The following is a 19,989-nucleotide window of genomic DNA, read 5'->3' on the forward strand; positions in this document are numbered from 1 at the left end:
TCGTGCCAGGCCCAGTTTGGGACACTAGGGACTCCCAGATGAATCAGCCACTCCAGTGAAACTCCCAGCTGGTGGGGGAGGCACTGGTGAAACGGTGCGGGCAGAGCGAAGTCCTGACGGCGCTGGAGCTGAGGGGCAGAGCGGGATGCCCCAGGAAGGCTCCTAGGAAGAGGGGACCCAGGGTGACCCCTTGAGGAAGCACGGCTCCCAGGTAGAGGAGTGCATGTGAGCCAAGATCCTAGGCCTGAGCCGTCTAGCTGTGTCCCGGGAACTGCAGGAAACGGTTGGGTGAGTCAGTGGTGGGCAGTGGGGGTGATGAGCCCTTTCGTGTTCTCGGGATGGTAAGTTTGGGACACAGGAGAGTGAAGATCGCAGGCCAGGGGTGGACTGACAGCCCATGGCAGGCGCAGGGCAGGTTCGGCCTGGGGCTGGCAGGGTTTGGGTGAGAAATGGCAGCCCATGGGGAATTGCCACAGCAGGGCTCTAGGGCCTTCAGAGCCAAGCCCCGACACTCCTCCCCATCTACGGTGCAAAACTGGAGAAGGCAGAGGACAGGGTGAGGGAGGTTGGTTCCCAAAGGAGATGCCATCCCCGTTAAGGGGACACAGGCCCCTGGAAGTTGGGTTGGGCCACAAGGAGAGAGGCCTGAACCGCCAAAGGGAGGAGGCGTGGGCAAGCCGCAGCCTCAGACCTCTGCCTCCTCCCTCAGACCGTGAGGCTCCCCAGCCCCGCTCGGGGGACCTCGACATCGCTGGCCTGGATCAGACCTACTGCCCCTCTCCGCCCCTGGGTCCCTACGGACCTGGAGACGGGCAGACGGAGGCCCTAGCTCCCTGCAGGGGAGGGGAGTGAAGACGCGCGGGGGTGGGAGGGGGGAAGATGAGCCGGCGTCGCCATGGCAACAAGACCGGTGGTCCGGCCCTGGGGACCCGGGAGGGAGGGAGGTAGGGAAGGAGGGAAGGAGGCGCCGTAGCCGCGCGCGCGGGCGGGAGCGGAGGCCCGGGTCTCCCAGGAGGAGTTGGGGAACACCTGGCGATTCTGCCGGCCGCTTCCCGGTGGCGCAGGGATCCCGCGTGTTTGCGGGTGCGTGTGCGTGCGAAGTTCTCCGGTGAGTGTGCCAGCGCGCCCCTGGGGGGTGTGCAAGCGTGTGAGCGTGCACACGTGGGCACGGGAGTGTGCGCGCGGGGGTGCCCGGCTGGATGTGTACACTCGAGTGTGTGCCGGCCCGCGTGCCCCTGCGTGAGTGTGCGCGCGCGAGCACACGTGTGTGTGTGTGCCCTCGCGTGCGCTACCGAGTGGGCCCTGGGTGGGAGCCTGAGATCCCGCCCCCTCCCCAGCCCCGGCGCCCCTCCCTGCCCCCCGCCGGCGGTGCCGGCTGCATCCTCGCCTCCACCTCGCTCACCCCCTCCTCCCCTCACTTTCTCGGCTCTCCTTCCCTGTCGGCTCACACCGCCGGACTCCGCGCTCTCCTCGCCCGCCGCCCTGGGGATCGCCGACCGCCGCCGCCCAGCCTGCGCCCGCCGTTCCTCCAGTGCCTGGGCACCTGTTGGAGGCAGAGACAGGTGCAGGGGGCTGGGCAGACCGGGGGCGTGAAGGTGCGGGGGAGCGTGCCAGCCTGTGTGCGCTACGGGGGAGCCTGAGGTGGCATCTTAGGCTGGGGTCTCCACCGTGGGCTGCGGTGAGCGCGCGGGGGAACCAGGCAGGCAGACAGGTCCTGGGGCTGAATGAAGGGACAGTGGGAAATGGGAGCTTAGAGGGGTGGGTGATACCCTGACCAGACCAGCGCCTGCTGCAGAGGAGGACAGAGCCTCCGAGAAACAGAGGCGGGGCCCTGCAGGGCCCCTTGAGGAACCGGCAGGCTTAGGAGCAGATGGGAGCCCGGGAGGAGAGGAAGGAGCTGGCAAGATGATACAGGAACAACCTAGAGGTGGCTGGGTGAGGACGGGGTGGTGCAGCCTCGATCTCTGAGGGGAGTGGGTTGGCAGCCCAGCCCCCGTGGAGCTGGCCTGGGGTCTGCAGGGCCCAGGCCTCCGGCCTGCCACCAGCTGGCACAGGCCACCCTCTCCCTCGACCTAGGAAGGGAGGCCAGTGAGGGCCCTGCAGACCCAGAAGGCTGTTGCCTGGCTCTCAGCCAGGACGGTGAGGTATGAGGAGTTGGCCCTGGGCTCACCCGCTCACACGGCCTCCCCCAGCCAGGGGTGCTGCATGAGGGGCCGCAGGGGCGACCGCATGACCATCAACATCCAGGAGCACATGGCCATCAACGTGTGCCCCGGGCCCATCCGGCCCATCCGCCAGATCTCTGACTACTTCCCCCGCCGGGGACCAGGACCTGAAGGGGGCGGCGGGGGCGGTGGGGAGGCCCCCACCCATCTGGCCCCCCTGGCTCTGGCCCCCCCTGCAGCCCTCCTTGGGGCCAACACGCCTGAGGATGGTGCAGAGGTGGACGGCTATGACTCGGATGATGGCAGTGAGTCTGGGGGCTTGGAGGCCCCACATGCTGGTGGGGGTCTCCAGGCTTGCTGTGGGGGGTGGGGAGGATGAGCCCTGCTGGGTGTGCATGTAGGGGAGGAGGGCAGTGGGGTGGGGGGCGGTGGCGGGGACGGCCGACACAGCTGCAGTCGGTGTGGAGATTACAGCTTCAGCAAGGCTCAATATTCAATATTTCTGCTGAGACACTCCACCACCCACACAGCCCCAGTTGCGGCTGAGCCAGGGACCCAGACACACACACGCACGGGCCCACTCAGCCTCTTGCACACACACTCACAGGTGGGCAGAGAGGGAGACATACGCAGCCAGTGTCCGCCTGCCGGCCTCTTGCACACACCTGTATCCAAACAAACCCACGCTGCCTTTCCTCTCTCTCCAGCCGCCCTGGGCACGCTGGAGTTTGACCTTCTCTATGACCGGGCCTCTTGCACTCTGCACTGTAGCATCCTCAGGGCCAAGGTGGGCACTCCCTGCCTCCCAAGCCCACGTGCGGCCCCCAGAGGGATGGGTTTCCATCCCTCCCTTCCCAGGCCTGCTCCTTCCTCTCACCCCTGCACCCTCCTTCTGGGCCTCGCTCTACAAGAAGGAGGGAGAGAGATGCCGGGAGCCTCCAGCCCTCTCCCCTCCCCTCTGCTCCAGGGCCTCAAGCCCATGGATTTCAATGGCCTCGCAGACCCCTATGTCAAGCTGCACCTGCTGCCTGGAGCCTGTAAGGTAATAGCTTCCTCTCCCTCCCAGCCCGCTGCCCATGCCTTCAGCTGCCGTGTTGCTGGAGGACAGGTATTGAGAACGTTTTATCCCCACACCCCAGGCCAATAAGCTAAAAACGAAGACTCAGAGGAACACGCTGAATCCTGTGTGGAATGAGGACCTGACGTACAGTGGGATCACGGATGAGGACATCACACACAAGGTTCTCAGGTGAGGGCCCCCCCTCCCTGACACCCAGGATCCAGGTCCAGCAGCAGCTCGGGGACAGCTGTCATTGTAGCCGATGATTGATCTATATCCCATTAAGCCCCTATCTCTCTGATGCTCAAGAATCATCAGTGGCTCCCTATCCCCTTTGGCAGCAGGCCAAAATATTTCCCTGCCATTCCTGCCCTCCAAATATCTCCTGCAGGCAGGGCATAGTGGCCCACACCTGTAATCACAGCACTTTGGGAGGCTGAGGTGGGCCAATCACTTGAAGTCAGGAGTTGAGACTTCCCTGGCCAACATGGTGAAACTCCGTCTCTACTAAAAATACAAAAGTTAGCTGGGCAGGTGGCATTTGTCTGTAATCCCAGCTACTTGGGAGGCTGAGGCAGGAGGACTGCTTGAACCCAGGAAGTGGAGGTTGCAGTAACCAGAGATACCACTGCACTTCAGCCTGGGTGACAAGAGTGAGACTCTCTCAAAAACAAAACTAAACAAAAACGAGTATTTCCTACCTCTCAGAGGACTCCCTTCCAACTGGCCAGTTTCACAACTCCTGCTTTTCCTGTTCTGTTTTTTTATCTGGAAAGCTCCTCCTGGCTAGCCTAAATTCCACTCACCTGGGGCTCAGTCCAAGCTCTGGCCACTCCTGAGAGTGTTACTGGGTCTCTGGGACCCCTTCTCAGAACCCTGCAGCTTTGGTCTGCCCCTTCTGTGCCCTGAGTTCCCTTAAAATCTCTAAGGAGTGAAGTCTTCAGGGACAGGGAAGTTACTCCATCATCCCAGGAGATGGAGATGTGGGGAGAGTATTCCCTCAAGTGAGGCGGTGGGCAGCGAAACCCAGGCTCCAGAGAGACCTCTGCTTTTGTGCTTGGATTTGCAGCCGGGACCCTTCCCTGATGGTCAGGGCTGTGTGGCAGAGAGGCCACCTTGGTGTCGGGTATGCGGGTGGAATGGAGGGGAGGCCAGAGGCCGAAACCAGAATGAACCTCAAAATGACTGAGCACTCCCCAGTGCCCAGCCTGGACAAAGCATTTTCATCTTTCTTTCTTTCCCTTGATTCTCTCCATTTTACAAATGGGAATTGAGGCATAGGGAGATTAAATGACTTGCCCCAGGTCACACAGGTGGCTCAGAAGTGGCAGGGCTGGGATCTGCCTGCCCTCCAAGCCACAGATGGCCGACGTGGCAGTGGGTCACAGCAGAGGCAGAGCAGGCACTGCGGGAGGATGGGTGGCCGGAGAACAGTCATTTCTTAGTCGCTGGACTCATGAATCCCTGCCGGGCTGGCTCTGTGCTGCATGCAGGAAAAGGATGGGGGTCCTAAGGAGGCATGGGATCCTCGTCTGGCTGCTCAAAGCTCCAAGGTCCTTCTAGCTCTCATGGCCTCCGTCTGTGGCCACATCTACCTTGGTGTTTGGCTTCTGCCCCCAGGCCCTGAATGGAGGCAGTAAGCGGTGCTCCAAGATTTCGGAGGGCTTCCTGAAGAGGCTGAGCAGCTCCTGAGGGACCAGGGACAGCTGGGTGGCTGCTGAGGGAGGGACAGAGGACCAGGCAAATCTGCTTGTCCTTCTCAAGTGCCAGCCCGTCTTCCAGATGAGACGGAGTGTTTAGGGCAGAGCTGTGCTGGTCTGAGGACTTTCCTCCAGGCCGGAACGGGGCTCAGATACCCCCAGGACCCTGACACTGCCGTTCCCCACCAGGATTGCCGTGTGTGATGAGGACAAGCTTAGCCACAATGAGTTTATTGGGGAGATCCGCGTGCCACTCCGCCGCCTCAAGCCTTGCCAGAAGAAGCATTTTAACATCTGCCTCGAGCGCCAGGTCCCGGTCTGTGTGGGGGGCTGAGGGGTGCCAGAGGAGGGGGCCCTGCAGGAGTGCCGGAGGGGAGGCCAGGGTTCCAGAACCTTCTCTTTGCCCCCTCAGCTGGCATCCCCCTCTTCCATGTCGGCAGCGCTGAGGGGCATCTCCTGTTATCTGAAGGAGGTAAGGCACCTCACAGGGACAGGGATGCATGTGGGTGGGAGGCAGTGGGGGCCCAGGCTGACCCTGCACCTGTGCCCCACAGCTGGAGCAGGCAGAGCAGGGGCCGGGGCTGCTGGAGGAGCGTGGCCGCATCCTGCTGAGTCTCAGCTACAACTCGAGGCGCCGGGGACTGCTGGTAGGCATCTTGCGCTGCGCCCACCTGGCTGCCATGGACGTCAACGGTTACTCGGACCCCTACGTCAAGACGTGAGCCCTTGCGCTGAGCCTCTCCTCCCCAGGGAGCCTGCCCCTGCCTGAATCGGGCATGGCCTGTCCCTGACGCCTCGGTTCCTTTCCCTCCAACACACCCCCAGGTACCTGAGGCCTGACGTGGACAAGAAATCCAAGCATAAGACGTGTGTGAAGAAGAAGACTCTCAACCCAGAATTTAATGAGGTACCCGGGTGGGACTAGACGCAGAGGCAGGCCAGGGAGGGGCTGGGGGGCTGAGGAGTCAGCTCACGAACGGGCGGCTGGCTTTGTCCCCAGGAGTTTTTCTATGAGATAGAGCTCTCCACTCTGGCCACCAAGACCCTGGAAGTCACCGTCTGGGACTATGACATTGGCAAATCCAATGACTTCATCGGTGAGGGATGAGCTGGCTGTGGGTGCCAGGGGAGGGTGAGTGCCAGGGAGGTGGCCCTGACTCTACCACTTGCTCCCCCAGGTGGCGTGTCCCTCGGGCCAGGTGCCCGAGGTGAGGCCCGTAAGCACTGGAGTGACTGCCTGCAGCAGCCAGACGCAGCCCTGGAGCGCTGGCACACCCTGACCAGCGAGCTGCCCCCTGCGGCCGGCGCTCTGTCCTTAGCCTGAGTGGATAGCAGTGCCCTGCATAGGCCCATCGGGCTGGGCCCAGTACCCAACCTTCGCACGAGTGTGTTGCACGTTTACACGGGGTGGGCTGCCCCCACCCTGCACTACCTGTCTTATTTTTGTGAGTCTCAGTGACCCGGGTCTGTCTGCTCGTGAGGGGCTGTGGAGTTCTATATTCACATATGCAAACCTCCTGCCTGACTCGCTAGTCCCTGCAAATATGCAAACACCCCATCCTCTCTGCATACCTGGGCAGTGCTCAGAGCCCGGCCCCAGGCCCTTGAGCTCCTCACTCCGGCCTCTCCACGCTGCCCCGTCCCTCTCCCCCCACAGGGAGGAGGTCGGATTAGGGGAGGTTCAGAGAAGGAGAATGTCTCAAAAAAAGAAAAAAAAATAGAAAGAAAGAACAGGACAAAAAAAACAGTGACCCAGAGCCACTCCTTTAATACAGAAACTTCATTAAAAAACCTAGCCCCGTACAGGTAGCTGCCCTTTTCAAGGGGTGGCGATCGCAGGGTCTCTGCCTCTCCAGCAGGTGGCAGATGCTCCCAGCCACTTGTTTAACTGTCCCCTAGATGGGGCCAGGGTTTGAAGGCAGGGCCCCTGCCACCCTCCTGGGGGACACCCGTGCATGTTTATGCCTTTTCTGGTTGTGTCAGTAGCCGGAGCATGGCAGCTGGGTATCAATAAACACCTCCGGGAAGCTGGGCTCGTGTGTGCTGCACAGGGAGGCGCTGGGTGGGGCTGCGGTGGGCGTGGCGCAACGTTGCAGTCACTCCGGGATGTCGATCACCAGGTCATCATCCCCATCTAGGGCATCGTCCCCACTACCTGCGTCGCTGAACATCTGCCGAGGGACTGTGCTCAGGATCGTGGGGGGGGGCATCTTGGGGGGCGGGAGGGGGGTCAGGGCTGTCCCGACCCCGGCCCCAGAACCCCGGCCAGGGAAGGTCAGCGGCCCTCCCACAGGGCAGTCAGGGGGTCCCACCGCCATCTGCAGCAGGGGGAAGAAACACAGGGGGGCTAGTCAGGGAGGCACTAGGGCCTCAGGGGACCGGGCCCTGCCCCCCAGGGCAGCTCTGGGGAGAGGGAAGGGGCCCTGGGCACAGCCGGGCCAGCCAATGCTGCACTCAGGGCCTGCCCACCCTCAGCCCCTCGTGAGTCTCAAAGCAGCAAGTGCCTGGGGGTGGTGATGGACGTGAGATGAGGGGATGGGGGTGTCTCACAGGAAACCGGGAGGGAAAGGCCCGGCCCTGCCCTCTCTAGGGAGGCGCCTGGGCTGCCCTGAGGCAAGTTAAGCCAGAGGCGGAGTCGGCCTGGAGTGCCTGCCTGCCTGCTGCTGGGTCCCGAAGGTGCCACCTAGTGCCACCGGCTTCCTCTCCCTCCTCCTCCTCTTCTGCAGGACTCACTGGTTCAGTGGAGGTTATCACAGGCTGCCTAAGCCTGGAGCCCTGGCGGCTTCTCTGCCCGTTATGTCTTGGATGGGCCCCTCCTCGGGATCCCCGCAGCCATGGCCTAGGCCCAGCCCTCCTCTCGGCTCACCTGGGCTGCGGTCCCAGCCTCCTAACTGGACTCCCTGCCTGCAGCCTCTCCCAGATCCAGCTCCTCCGCACTGCAGCCAGAGCGCGTGCTCTAAAACACAGACCTGAGCGCGTCACTGCACCACTCAGGGCCTTGGGACGGGAGTGCCGCCTGCCAGATGACAGGTGGCCCCTCCACCTGGGCATCCTGCTCTATTTGTCATAAGTCCTTTGTCCTCTGAGGCTGGGATGTGACCTGTCCAACTCTCCAATCCCCCACTGCCAGGTTCTCACAGACCCTCCCCAGAGAGCTCTATGGGTCTCCTCTGCAGTCCCCATGCTTTGTCTGTGGGCACAAACTGGGCATCTGCTGTGTGTCAGGTGGTTTCTGTTAATGCCTTCCTAGCCTCAGGATGCTGGGGAGCGGCAAGAGGTCAGGTGCCAGCAGAGGAGGCTGAGCCTGGCGTGGAGACGGAGGTGCTGAAGCACAGTCCTGCTGAGTCCTGAGGGGCAGTTTCCAGTCTGGCCCTGGGCTAGGTGCTGGGTGGGCTGGCAGGAAATGCCATGCGTGGTCTCCAGTGGCCCTTCTGAGTGTCACATTTGGCCCTGTGGCCTCTTCTTTGCTTCCTAAGGAGTCCCCACCCTCACCTCTGTTCCTGGGTTGGCATGAGAGCCAGGGTGGGTCAGGCCTCAAGATACAGGAGGCTGGCAGGATGGACAACAGATGGGGCCCAGCTCTGAGCAGCACTGCCTCGCCCTGTCCCAGGCCCCCTCATGTACACACAGGAGCAGGCGTGCGTGCTTGACTGGAAAGGCTGCTTTCCTCTGCCCACCACCTCTCCTTCCCCTCCTCTGCCCACCACCTCTCCTTCCCCTCCTCTGCCCACCACCTCTCCTTCCCCTCCTCTGCCCACCACCTCTCCTTCCCCTCCTCTGCCCACCACCTCTCCTTCCCCTCCTCTGCCCACCACCTCTCCTTCCCCGCTGTGCACAGCACATCCCACCCTGGCCTGGACTTCCTCAGTGGCACCCTCAGCCTGACTGGCAGCAGCTCACCATTCTCTGTGGCTTACTGAGGGCCAGGCATGGGGCCAGTGCTTTTCATCCCTTCACTCACTTTCTCTGCAAAATGACGCTAGTGAACAGAGAAGAAAGCTGTGGCTCCAGGCGTGAAATGACACGCCGAGGTTGCACGGTGAGTACTGGAAGAGCTGGGACTGAAACCCGGCCAAGTCCGACTTAGGCCTGACAGAACCAAGCTGCCTCTGTCTTCAACAGCTGTCCCTCTTCTGCTTTAACTCCCTTCCTTCCATCTCCTCACAACGAGTCCCCCAGATCCTTCAGGGACCCCCACTCCCCTAATAGTCACAGGCAAACTCCCATTTCAGACGGGCGTCTAGGCCTTCCACGACCCCACCCCACCCGGTTCATCTGCTAATGTCATGTCTCTTACCACTCCTGCTCAGGCCCAGGCTGCACTTTCACTGTGCCCATCTCCCTTCCCACCATGGCCTCAGCCAGGAATATCCGAATCCACTCACCCGGGGCTCACACGTTCTCCTCACTGAGGCCTTTCCTGGCTTCTCCCTGCCTCCCTGCACAGCCATGGACCTAAAGTGCCCTCCCAAACCTTCTCTCCAGAACGTCCAGAACTTTGCTCTAGGACAACACTCCACTTTAGGTCTCAACGCCCAGCCAGAAAGCCTTAAAGTGCCCCCGTATGCCACGCCAACCTCACCCTGCCTGCCACCCCCCTGCTAAGAACCAGGACCAGTACTGTCACCTCTGCTTCTCAGGCTCAAGAGGTGAAGTCCCACAGGGCCAAGGTCACACAGAGAAAAGGGTAGAGTTGGGATTCGAGCTCCAGATCCTGCACTCCAGACCACCGCAAATGCGGCCTCTCATTCTGCTTCTGGCTCCAGAACCCCGAGAGCTGTCCAGCTGGTCCCCACTCAGCTCGGCCCCTCAGCCCATCCCCATCTCTAAGGCTTGCATCTACTGCCAGCCTGGCGGCTTCCAAACGCGCAGCCCCTCACAGGCCGCTGTCTAGCTGCCTTCCAGATGGCACCTGATGCGTCTGCGGCCAGACTCAGCTTCCCTCCAAGCCTGTGCTCCCACAGCCCTCCCATTTTGAGGGAGGGCGACTGCACTCGCACTCGGGCCGCAGCCCTGCAGGCACCCTGGCCTCTCTCCCGCACAGCCCACACCAGGCCCTCCAGGAACTCCCGAGGCTCATTCTCTGAAATGGGTCTGCAGCCCGCTCTGGACCCTCTGCCTGGTTTACTGAGGCTGCCTCCTCACTCCCATCCTGACGAACCCCACCGCTCACCCAGTCTGTTCTATGACCACTGGTGCCTGGAATTTAGTTAAGAGGCAATGAGATCAGACTCCCCTCCATGCCTGCATCCTGCGCCCTGCCGGGGAACTGCCCTCTCCAAGGCTTCACTCACAGCGAAGCCTGCTCAGTGGCACCTCAGGAGTTCCCGCCTCTGACCTGCTCTAGGACCCACGTCCCTGCTGACTTTCCTCCCTAACACAGACTCCTTCCAGATCCTGCAACAAGCCCAGCTCACACCCTCTCAGAGTCTCGGCCCGACCGAAACACGGCCCAGGAGCGACACGGCTTGCTGTCATTTCCTGTGTCTCTGATCAAAGAACAACCCAGACTACCGAGCCAAAAGTGTCAGCTTTGTCCCCAGGGGTCCCCGTGCTTTGTACTTCACTCCGTTCTTCTCCACAGGTACCTATTTTTCCGGTATGTTTTCTGCCTATCTTGCTAGAATGTGAGCTCCATACGGGCAGGGACTGGTCGGCTTTGTTCACTGCCACCATCTGCCACAGCTGGGACAGTGCCTGGCCCATGGGAGGCACTCCAGGGGCGCTTGCTGATCACATCAAGTGGGACCACTCGCCAAGTCTAGGAGGCCTAGTGGGTAGCAGAGACCTGCTCAAGGCCACGTGGTTTCTAACGGGCAGTCTTGACTTGACGCTAGAGCCCATAATCCTGCCACCTGGGGCGGCCGGGCATCACAGAACATGCCCACCTGGGAAAATGAGCCTGGCCCCGCTACGCTGCAGCCGTGAAAGGGCAGATCCCCAGCATCAACATGCGGGGTTCCCCGAGGCTGGTTCTGCCCTGATTTGTCTCCACACGGGCCTGTGAGCTGGGACTCCTCTGGTTCACCCCTCAGTGCAGAGCAATGGCTGGATCCCCTGCAGCCCCAAATCAACCGTTCAGGGTTCTCTGACAGGCCCCCGCCTTGAGCCTCCCTCAGGTGGCTGTCCTCCTGCCGTCCTGCCCCTCCCTAACGCCCCCACGTCAGGGTACCTTGAGTTTCCGGGGCAGGCGGGGCCGTTTCTCCCGCTTGGGCCTCAGGGGGCTGGGCTCGGGCAGCTGCAGGGCCAGGTAGTCAGAAGGGAATGGGGGGTAGCGGGGGGAGGCCAGCTGTGGGCGGGAGTAGGGATGGAGATGGGAGGCGGAGTGGACAGGGTGAGGGTGGGGGGAAGAAATGCAAACAAAAGGAGGATGGAAAAACAAAAGAGATGGTGATGAGTGCGGCTCCTGGGGCTCCCGAGCACAGAAGCGGGGCAGCAGCAGGACGACGTCCTGGGCTCTGCTCTCCTCTGTCACGCCTGGCCCCGTTCCTACACCAGAGAGAAGGGGGCAGCCCCAACTCACACCCTCCACGGGACACTTGCTGGCCACACGCAGACAGATGTCCCCAGAGTTGGGCTGGCCTTGCCCCGAGGCCCAGCCCTTCTGCCCAAATGACGCCACCTTACTCCCAGGCATTTTAGTTCGACAATTCCCACCCCTGACCCCAACTCACCGAGCTCAGGTATGGGGAGGGGACCCCGGAGGCCTGAAGGGGAAACCCTGTTGAAGGAGGCAGGGAGAGGCTGGAGGGAGAGGGGGCCCCCCCCAGCGGAGGGCTTCTCTTCCTGGAGAAAGGACAGGAGGGGTCAGAGGTGGCTAGGAGCCCAGGCAGTCCGCCTGACCCTCCCCAGCGAGAGGAATGCATCTTTTTCTCACCTCTTAGGGGCTGGAGTGTCAGACAACTTGGGTGTCCCCTCTGTCTCACTATTATCTGATGATGCAGTGGCATCTGAGTCTGTGACAGGAACAGCAGGTCAGTAGGGGTGGGGGAATCCCAGTCCATCCCAGAAGGGTATAACCTCTTCTACACTACAGAAGGGCGCCAGAGGACCAAGCATGGGGCTCACGCCTGGAATCCCAGCACTGTGAGAGGCCAAGGTGGGCAGACTGCTTGAGGCCAGGAGTTCAAGAGGAGCCTGGACAACCTAGCGAGACCTCATCTCTACTAAAAACAAAAACAATTACATAAGCATGGTGGTGTGTGCCTGTAGTCCCAGCTACTCAATAGGCTGAAGCAGAATTGCTTGGAGATCGAGGCTGCAGTGAGCCGTGACCATAATACTGTATACCAGCTTGGGAGACAGAGCAAGACCCTGTCTCAAAAAAACCAAACAAACCAAAACCCCAACCCAAGGGCCCCTGGGGGAATCTGACTCACCAGCTTGCGGGCACACCCATGCACACACACACCAATGCCGTCCCAGGGAGGTCCACAGCCTCACCAGCCTCCTCAGCCTCCCTCCTGCTCTGATTCTTTCATAACACACCTGCTATGCATGGCCAGGGTTCCAGCCTCCTTCCCACTTACCACCCTGTCATCAGACCATCCAAGGAGAATGGAAAGGGCAGTCAGTACCTCCACTTGTCACATGAGGTCACCAAGGCTCAGAAGGTAAGGTGTGATGCTGCAACTCCAACCCAGGTCTGTGACTCCTTGGCTATTTGATGCCACTCATTCCTTGCCACTGAGCAGAGCCGTCTTCAGCACCTGCCTCAGCTCCTCTCCACAACCAGGGCCTGTTCACCCACCCCTCATCCTCCCCTTCATCTATCACTCCTCACGCCAACTGCCACAGGTCAGGTCACCAGCATGTCAAAATCACCTCACCCTGCTACCCACAGTCCAACTCCAAAGCTCCAACTCCAGAGTAACCGAAAACCGACCTGGTCACATCCTTCTTGATGATATGCCCTACTAACTGGATGAATTCTTAGTGCTGCTTAATCTGGCTTCAACATATCTTTCTGGTCAACTAACATAACTGTACTCTTCTCACCACAACCTCCACCTCCCGGGTTCAAGTGATTCTCCTGCCTCAGCCTCCCAAGTAGCTGGGACTGCAGGCACTCACCACCATGCCCAGCTAATTTTTCTATTTTTAGTAGAGACGGGGTTTCACCATATTGGCCAAGTTGGTCTTGAACTCCTGACCTCATGATCCACCTGCCTCCACCTCCTAAAGTGCTGGGATTACAGGTGTGAGCCACCACACCTGGCCCATAACTGTATTCTTTACAGCACACTGACCTATTTCCTTAAAAAAGAAACGTATTTCCTAGTTCAGTGCCTCTGCCTAGAAGGGCCATCTTTCACTGAACAAACGACTGCTACACACAGAAGCTGTTGCCAATGCCTCTGCTCAGATAGACCCTTTAAGGAGCAGATTAAATGCCACCTCCTCTTAGAAGTCTTCTAGAATCCCTCAAGCCCAATTAACTGCAGGCTTTCCCAGAACCCTGTGCTCTTACTTGTCATGGCTATCCCCACACTGTGCTGAAGAGCATCGTTTGTGTCTCCCTGACCAGGCTGTGAACCTTCATGACAGGAATGGGGCCCACATCGCTGGTTCTTCCTTCTCAGATGCCACCCACTCTGGCCATGAACATGCTGGGTTCTCTCCTACGAGGCAGAAGCCCTGAAATCCCCTCAAATAGGACGTTACCTGGAAGCCCTTAGGGAAGGGAGAGGCAGGGGATGAGAGGCTACAGTAAGAGCCAAACCTCCTACTATCATCTATCTGAGTGGGCCCTTGACTATTTTCCTAACCTCATCTTCAGTACTCCCAGAGCAAGCAAATGGGTGTCATGTGTTCCAACAAAACAATTATGTCCCAAAACTTGGCTGGCTGATACATGCCAATCCCTGCCTCAGACCAAGGTTTAAAGGCACTGTGGAGAGGTGATTCTATGTGACGTGGCCTATGAGGGTCCCACCCAGGAATAGGCCCACAAATACCCAGCTCAGGGCTTTTTCAAACTGTGGGTCTCAATCCATTAGTGGAGGTCATGAAATCAATGTATTGGTTTGCAACTAGCATTAAAAGAAGGGGGGGGAAAACAGTCTAAAAAGTATCCGGTTCGAGTGAAGTCTTCTTAAGGCAAAAAAAAAAAGTATCTAGATGAACTGGTACAGTGATCTTAAAAACATTTTGGCTGGGTGCGGTGGCTCATGCCTGTAATCATTAGCACTGTGGGAGGCTGAGACAGGTGGATCAAAAGGTCAGGAGTTTGAAACCAGCCTGGCCAACATGGTGAAACCCCATCTCTACTAAAAATACAAAAATCAGCTAGGCATGCTGGCAGGCACCTATAATCCCAGCTACTTGGGAGGCTGAGGCAGGAGAACTGCTTGAACCCAGGAGGAAGAGGTTGCAGTGAGCCAAGATCATGCCACTGCACTGCAGCCTGGGCGACAAGAGCGAGACTGCATCTCAAAAAAAAAAAAAAAAAAAGCCGGGCGCGGTGGCTCAAGCCTGTAATCCCAGCACTTTGGGAGGCCGAGGCGGGTGGATCACGAGGTCGAGAGATCGAGACCATCCTGGTCAACATGGTGAAACCCCGTCTCTACTAAAAATACAAAAAATTAGCTGGGCGTGGTGGCGCATGCCTGTAATCCCAGCTACTCAGGAGGCTGAGGCAGGAGAATTGCCTGAACCCAGGAGGCGGAGGTTGCAGTGAGCCGAGATGTGCCATTGCACTCCAGCCTGGGTAACGAGAGCAAAACTCCGTCTCAAAAAAAAAAAAAAAAAAAGTTTTGTTAAACTTTGTTTTGTAGCTATGTATACTGAGCCCTGGTCATGATGTAAAATACAGTGAAATGCAGACAATACTCAACTAAAGGGAGGAAAACAGTGCTCTTTTTCATCCCTCTGCTCTTCAACCAAGCCCAGCCCAGGGTACCTGAATGTGTTATTCCTCCAGGACAGCTCTAGCTTACTTCTTCACAAGGTTGGTTTGTTTTTTTTGAAACTGTCTTTCCCTGTCTCCCAGGCCGGAGCACACTGGCACAATCATGGCTCACTGCTGCCTCAACCTTTCAGACAAGGGATCCTCCTGGTTCTGCCTCCCAAGTAGCTGAGACCACATGTGTGCACCACTATGTACAGCTAATTTTTTAAAATTTATTTTTAATTTTAATTTTTATTTTTTTGAGACGGAGTTTCACCCTTGTTACCCAGGCTGGAGTGCAATGGCGCGATCTCGGCTCACCGCAACCTCCGCCTCCTGGGTTCAAGCAATTCTGCCTCAGCCTCCTTACGGCTAATTTTTTTTTTTAATTGACATGGGGGTCTCACTAGGTTGCCCAGGCTGTAAGGCTGGTTTCTTAATCTGGTCCCAACTCAAGAAAGGCCTTTCTTGAGTACTCTATTCAGACGGTGCCTGCTGTCTGCTTGTGTAGTCTGCAAGCTAAGAATGGCTGTTTAACTTTTAAATGGTCGAAAAAAAATTTTTTTTCATGTGAAAATAATACGAAATTCAAATTTCAGTGGCTATAAAATTATATAGAAACACAGCCATACTCATTTATTTGAACATGGGCTATGGCTACTTTATACTACAACAGCACAGTTCAGTGGGTGCTTCAAAAATTGTATGTTGCAGAAAGCTCATTTGCCATCTGGCCCTTTGCAGAAACAGTTGGTTAACCCTTGTTCTACTATAACCACGACCACAGAATTCTGTTATCATTACCTTCTAGTTCTTACTATGACCTAAAATTCTAGTCTATTTCTTCATTTACTTACAACTAGAATATAAATTACAAGAGACCAAGGGCTTTGTCTATCTCTGTCCCTCCAGTATCCCCTGTGCCAAGCACAGTGCCTGAAACATAATAGGTGCTCAGGAGGTTGAAGGCAGGCAACTAGGCTTAAGATCCACTGGAGGCTCCATCAGCCGCCACTGCCTAAAAGATGGGGGCCCAGGAAGCTTGGTAAACGTCAGGAACCATGCCCTCCACCAAGTTTTCAAGAACTCGCTCACCTGAAGAGTCTTCGTCCACGTTCTCATACTGCAGAAGTCGGTCTAGGAGGAAACTGAGGGGAGGGCAGAAGAGGAGAGGTGGGCAGTGATTTCCCAGCGAAGCAATGTCCTCCTGGGCCCCTGTCCCTCCCAGCTGGCCCATGGGATCCCTGAGAGTCCATGCACTTGTGGCCCTACTCGGGGATGGGGTCGGAATGTAGATCGCTAGGAACCACTTCGCCCCCAGCCCCTGCAACGTGCCTTACCTCTTGTCCCGGGACACCTTCAGTAATTTCCTCTGCGCTTTCCTCAGCTCCTCCTGGAAGCACTCGTGCTCCTGCATCACGGGCAAGGGGGGCGCTGGGCCAACGGTCATCGGTGAAGGGCCCCGGAACCCGGCGGCCGCTCGCCCCACCCGCTTTACACCTGAGTAAACCGAGATCTTGTCTACGCCAGGCCTCACCCCCCACAGCCCTCCCGTGGCAACACTCACGTAGATGAGGAACTTGAGCTTCCGCTTCAGATTCCTGTATTTCTTTTTGTAGTCCACTTCGCCGTCCGCCGGCCCGTTCATGACCGGCCGGGAGAGGCAGCCAGCTTCTGCAGTCCCGCTACCCAAACCCTGCGCTGCCCCGCCGCTCACGCCTACACTTCCGGAGACTCTGTAAGGCTGCGCCGCCGGAACTACAACTCCCAGCGTACCCCGCGCCCAGGCGGAGTTACCGCAAGGGCCACCCTCCCCGGGGGTATACTGGGAAAGGAATGCGGCAGCCAGTGGCTGCGCTGGGGATGGCGTCGCAGCGACGCGGTGACGTCACAAAGATGGCGGACGCTGGAAGACGCTGTTCCTTACTCTAATGTGCTTAGATACTTAAAGCCACAAAAAGATTTCCCCCCGAGGTTTCTCGTCTCGTGGCGAGGAGGCTTTTTTTCTTCTGCCCTGTGAAATAACAGCGGCCTAGCTGGTGCCCATGACCAGGAAGGCAGGGAGTGTCGCGGGCTGATTACACCCAAAGGGTGCGGGCGCCGAATCGGTTTCTAACAAGAACTTTTAAAACGATTCGTTACAAGAAAGGGAAGGAGCCGCGAGACCCTCTAACTGCCCAGGGAAAACAAGTCTTGTCCAGCAAAGTTCTTGGCTCAAGCGGTCCGCGGCCGAGGCCCAACGGTCCCTCGCCCCACGGTGCCGCAGCATAGCGCGTGCGCGAGCCGCTGTCAAACGCGCTGACGGAGGCCGAGAAGAAAAAAAGGCGGGAGCCGCCAATCCCGATGGAGCAAAATGGCGCGGGAGAAGGAGATGCAGGAGTTCACCCGTAGCTTCTTCCGAGGCCGGCCGGACCTCAGGTGCTCAGGGGGTTGGAGGTGGGGTTGGAAAGGGGACGCGTGGGACGGGGACTCCGTCTTGACATCCTGTCCCCGCAGCACGCTCACGCACTCCATTGTGCGGCGGAGGTACTTGGCTCACTCGGGCCGCGACCACCTGGAGCCCGAGGAGAAGCAAGCACTGAAGCAGCTGGTGGAAGAGGAGCTGCTGAAGATGCAGGTGTGGGCCGGAGCCTGGGCCGCGGGAGGTGGAGGCGGAGGAGGGGCCTGACGGGGCGCGGTGAGCGGAGCCTTGGTGCATAGTTGGCCCTCTTGGCGCACACACAGGTGGATGAAGCTTCTTCCAGGGAAGTCAAACTGGACCTTACCAAGAAGGGCAAGAGGCCTCCCACCCCTTGTAGCGACCCGGAGAGAAAACGGTTCCGCTTCAATTCAGAGTCGGGTTAGTGCATCCTCCCTGCTATGGGGCCTTCTGCATCCTTGGTGCTTCACTCAAGAAGCATTCACTGCGCATCTGTTATGACCCCAGGCGTTAAATGAGCGAGGCCAATGAGGAACCGGGACGACGAGGACAGATAGCTGTTTCCTGCTGCCCCTCCCTCTGTCAGGGCAGCCCTGGAGACAACCTATGTGAAGAGAGAAGGGACAGGAGGAACCTGTCTCAACTTTCTCTCCTTTCCATATTCCAGAGTCTCGCTCTGAAGCTTCCAGCCCAGACTGCTTTGGACCCCCAGCAAAGAATGGGGTGGCAACAGAAGTCAGCCCAGCCAAGGAGGAGAATTCAAGGCGAGCCTCAAAGAAGGCAGTTGAGGAGAGCAGTGATGAGGAACGGGGGAGAGACATGCCCGGACAGAGGGGAGGAGAGGAAAGCAGTGAGGAGGAGGAGAAGGGAGGCAAGGGGAAGGCTAGGAGGAAACCTGTGGCAAAGCAGCAGGCATCAGGCAAGGCCTCAGTCAGTAGAAAGCAGGCCAGGGAAGAAAGTGAGGATATCGACAAAGAACCTGTTCAGAGGACATCAAAGAAGGTGGAGAGAAATAAAGGAGCTAAAAGCCTGAAGGAAAAAGAACAGAAGAGTGAAGAGGACGAGGAGATCCTAGCCAAGAAGAAAGAGCGTAGAGAGGAGGAAGCAGGGGAGGAAGAGAAAGAAGAGGAGGAGGAAGAGGAGAAAGATTGGAAACCCAGAGCCAGGAGCAATGGCAGGAGGTCAGCTAGGGAGGAGAGGAGCTGTAAGCAGAAAAGTCAGGCAAGGGTGCTCCTGGGAGACTCGGACAGCGAGGAAGAGGAGAAAGAGGCAGCAGGCAGTGGGGATGACAGTGGGCAAGATGAAGAACCCCTAGTGCGGAGGAAGATCAAGGACAGGACCCAGCTTAAGGGTGGGAAGGGGTTGAGTGGAAGCAGCGAGGACGAGGAAGACAGTGGGAAGGGGGGACCCACAGCTAAAGGCACTAGAAAGATGGCCAGACTGGGCAGCACCAGTGGTGAGGAGAGTGACCTGGAGAGGGAGGTGAGTGACAGCGAGGCAGGGGGAGGCCGCCAGGGGGAGAGGAAGAACCGCTCTTCCAAGAAGAGCACCAGGAAAGGCAGGACGAGAAGCTCATCTTCCTCCTCAGATGGAAGTCCAGAGGACGAAGGAGGGAAGGTGAGGGTGTGGAGGGCTGGAAAGCCACCATTAGGGAAGAGGGAGACCCTGCCTCAGGCCCAGCAGGCTTGGCCTTCAGCAGCTGCTGTCTTTCCTTGCCAGGCTGGCTTAGGTCGCCGTGGAGAGGACCACCCGGCTGTGCTGAGGCTGAAGCGCTACATTCGGGCCTGTGGTGCCCATCGCAACTACAAGAAGCTGCTGGGCTCCTGTCGCTCACACAAGGAGCGCCTGAGTGTCCTCCGGGCAGAACTGGAAGCCCTAGGCATGAAGGGTGAGGGCAGGCATGCCTTGGGGGCTGCAGGAGAGGGCCTTCCTGCTGGGCAGGAGAGGATCACCAGCTTCTTCTGCTCCAGGTAACCCTTCCCTAGAGAAGTGTCGAGCCCTGAAGGAACAGCGGGAAGAGGCCGCTGAGGTGGCTGCCTTGGATGTTGCCAACATCATCAGTGGCTCAGGTAAAGGGTTTCTTCTCACTGCCAGGAGCAGATGGGTGAGGCTGGACATTCTAGATATCTGATCTCTCATTTCCCCTTTCCTCTAGGCCGGCCACGCAGACGTACGGCCTGGAACCCTTTAGAAGCAGCCCCTCCAGGGGAGCTCTACCAGCGGACCCTGGACTCAGAAGAAGAACGGCCCCGTCCTGCACCTCCAGACTGGTCACATATGCGTGGCATCATCAGCAGTGATGGCGAGAGTAACTGAGCTCCACCCCTCCCAGGAGGGACCCCTGACACAAATACAAAGCATACATAGTACCCTGTGTCTGCAGAGCAGAAGCAGCTTTCTTCAGAGAAGACTGCAGCCCCCAAGGACATAAGCTGGTTGGATGCTACTTCTCAGCTTCACCCTCTCCATTTAAGGTGTTTATTTTTTAAGACTCAATAAAAGGTGTGTTTATAGTCACCTCATCAAATCTGGTCCCCTATTGTCACCTACTGTATTCTGGGCCAGAAAAATGAGTAGCTACTGCCTCCACCCCCTCCCTTGGCCTGGTTGCCTTTTAATTTCCACCAGGTTCCTGAAGTCCCTGCCTCCCAACCCTGTCATCCAGCAGCCACCAGACTCTTATTGGAGAAGGGTCTGTGACTCCTCTGCTTTTAGCCCAGTCTGATAACCTAATGCCCATTTAGGAGGGGAGTAGA

At 58.3% G+C, this 19,989-nt stretch overlaps 3 protein-coding genes across 12 annotated transcripts; 2 read left to right on the top strand and 1 right to left on the bottom strand.

The window, feature by feature from the left end:
• Window positions 1–269: 269 nt before the first annotated feature.
• Window positions 270–6,957, top strand: DOC2A (double C2 domain alpha). 7 transcript variants are annotated; one of them, XM_039478093.2, is made up of 12 exons: window positions 270–288; window positions 1,511–1,562; window positions 2,193–2,470; window positions 2,873–2,952; window positions 3,133–3,207; window positions 3,305–3,414; window positions 5,115–5,241; window positions 5,338–5,397; window positions 5,480–5,643; window positions 5,751–5,832; window positions 5,926–6,022; window positions 6,104–6,957. In XM_039478093.2, the coding sequence occupies exons 3-12, from the start codon at window positions 2,206–2,208 to the stop codon at window positions 6,247–6,249; spliced, it is 1,206 nt and encodes a 401-aa protein (XP_039334027.1). In that variant the 5' UTR covers window positions 270–288; window positions 1,511–1,562; window positions 2,193–2,205; the 3' UTR covers window positions 6,250–6,957. The 7 variants fall into 7 exon arrangements, with proteins under 7 accessions (XP_039334027.1, XP_074238107.1, XP_010339007.1 ...); XM_010340705.3 differs by lacking the exon at window positions 270–288 and adding an exon at window positions 1,079–1,108; XM_074382006.1 differs by lacking the exons at window positions 270–288; window positions 2,193–2,470 and adding an exon at window positions 975–1,108.
• Window positions 6,674–16,543, bottom strand: INO80E (INO80 complex subunit E). Of its 4 annotated transcripts, none has more exons than XM_039478095.2 (8): window positions 16,382–16,543; window positions 16,155–16,225; window positions 15,910–15,962; window positions 11,803–11,881; window positions 11,600–11,711; window positions 11,098–11,214; window positions 7,792–7,881; window positions 6,674–7,243 (listed from the first exon to the last, which is right to left on the bottom strand). In XM_039478095.2, exons 1-7 carry the CDS (start codon window positions 16,460–16,462, stop codon window positions 7,813–7,815), a joined length of 582 nt encoding a protein of 193 aa, XP_039334029.1. In that variant the 5' UTR covers window positions 16,463–16,543; the 3' UTR covers window positions 6,674–7,243; window positions 7,792–7,812. The 4 variants fall into 4 exon arrangements, with proteins under 4 accessions (XP_039334029.1, XP_003930162.1, XP_010339011.1 ...); XM_039478096.2 differs by having other exon boundaries at window positions 7,010–7,096; XM_003930113.4 differs by lacking the exon at window positions 7,792–7,881.
• Window positions 16,544–16,686: 143 nt separating this feature from the next.
• HIRIP3 (HIRA interacting protein 3) lies at window positions 16,687–19,760 on the top strand. The gene is made up of 7 exons (XM_003930112.4): window positions 16,687–17,232; window positions 17,311–17,431; window positions 17,539–17,653; window positions 17,901–18,850; window positions 18,953–19,121; window positions 19,204–19,302; window positions 19,389–19,760. The coding sequence occupies exons 1-7, from the start codon at window positions 17,168–17,170 to the stop codon at window positions 19,547–19,549; spliced, it is 1,680 nt and encodes a 559-aa protein (XP_003930161.2). The 5' UTR covers window positions 16,687–17,167; the 3' UTR covers window positions 19,550–19,760.
• Window positions 19,761–19,989: the final 229 nt, after the last annotated feature.

This window comes from Saimiri boliviensis, chromosome 12 (assembly GCF_048565385.1).
Source record: "Saimiri boliviensis isolate mSaiBol1 chromosome 12, mSaiBol1.pri, whole genome shotgun sequence".
NCBI lineage: Eukaryota > Metazoa > Chordata > Mammalia > Primates > Cebidae > Saimiri > Saimiri boliviensis.

Excerpts from the sequence above, each read along its gene's own strand:
- DOC2A (XM_039478092.2), top strand. The coding sequence starts at position 1,200 with ATGTGTACACTCGAGTGTGTGCCGGCCCGCGTGCCCCTGCGTGAGTGT. Across the intron at positions 2,953-3,132 it reads GTAGCATCCTCAGGGCCAAG|GGCCTCAAGCCCATGGATTT; the intron begins GTGGGCACTCCC and ends CCTCTGCTCCAG. Across the intron at positions 5,242-5,337 it reads GCCTCGAGCGCCAGGTCCCG|CTGGCATCCCCCTCTTCCAT; the intron begins GTCTGTGTGGGG and ends TTGCCCCCTCAG.
- INO80E (XM_003930113.4), bottom strand. The coding sequence starts at position 16,462 with ATGAACGGGCCGGCGGACGGCGAAGTGGACTACAAAAAGAAATACAGG. Across the intron at positions 16,226-16,381 it reads AGCTCAAGTTCCTCATCTAC|GAGCACGAGTGCTTCCAGGA; the intron begins GTGAGTGTTGCC and ends CCCGTGATGCAG. Across the intron at positions 11,882-15,909 it reads CGTGGACGAAGACTCTTCAG|ACTCAGATGCCACTGCATCA; the intron begins GTGAGCGAGTTC and ends TTCCTGTCACAG.
- HIRIP3 (XM_003930112.4), top strand. The coding sequence starts at position 17,168 with ATGGCGCGGGAGAAGGAGATGCAGGAGTTCACCCGTAGCTTCTTCCGA. Across the intron at positions 17,233-17,310 it reads CGAGGCCGGCCGGACCTCAG|CACGCTCACGCACTCCATTG; the intron begins GTGCTCAGGGGG and ends CTGTCCCCGCAG. Across the intron at positions 17,432-17,538 it reads AGGAGCTGCTGAAGATGCAG|GTGGATGAAGCTTCTTCCAG; the intron begins GTGTGGGCCGGA and ends GCGCACACACAG.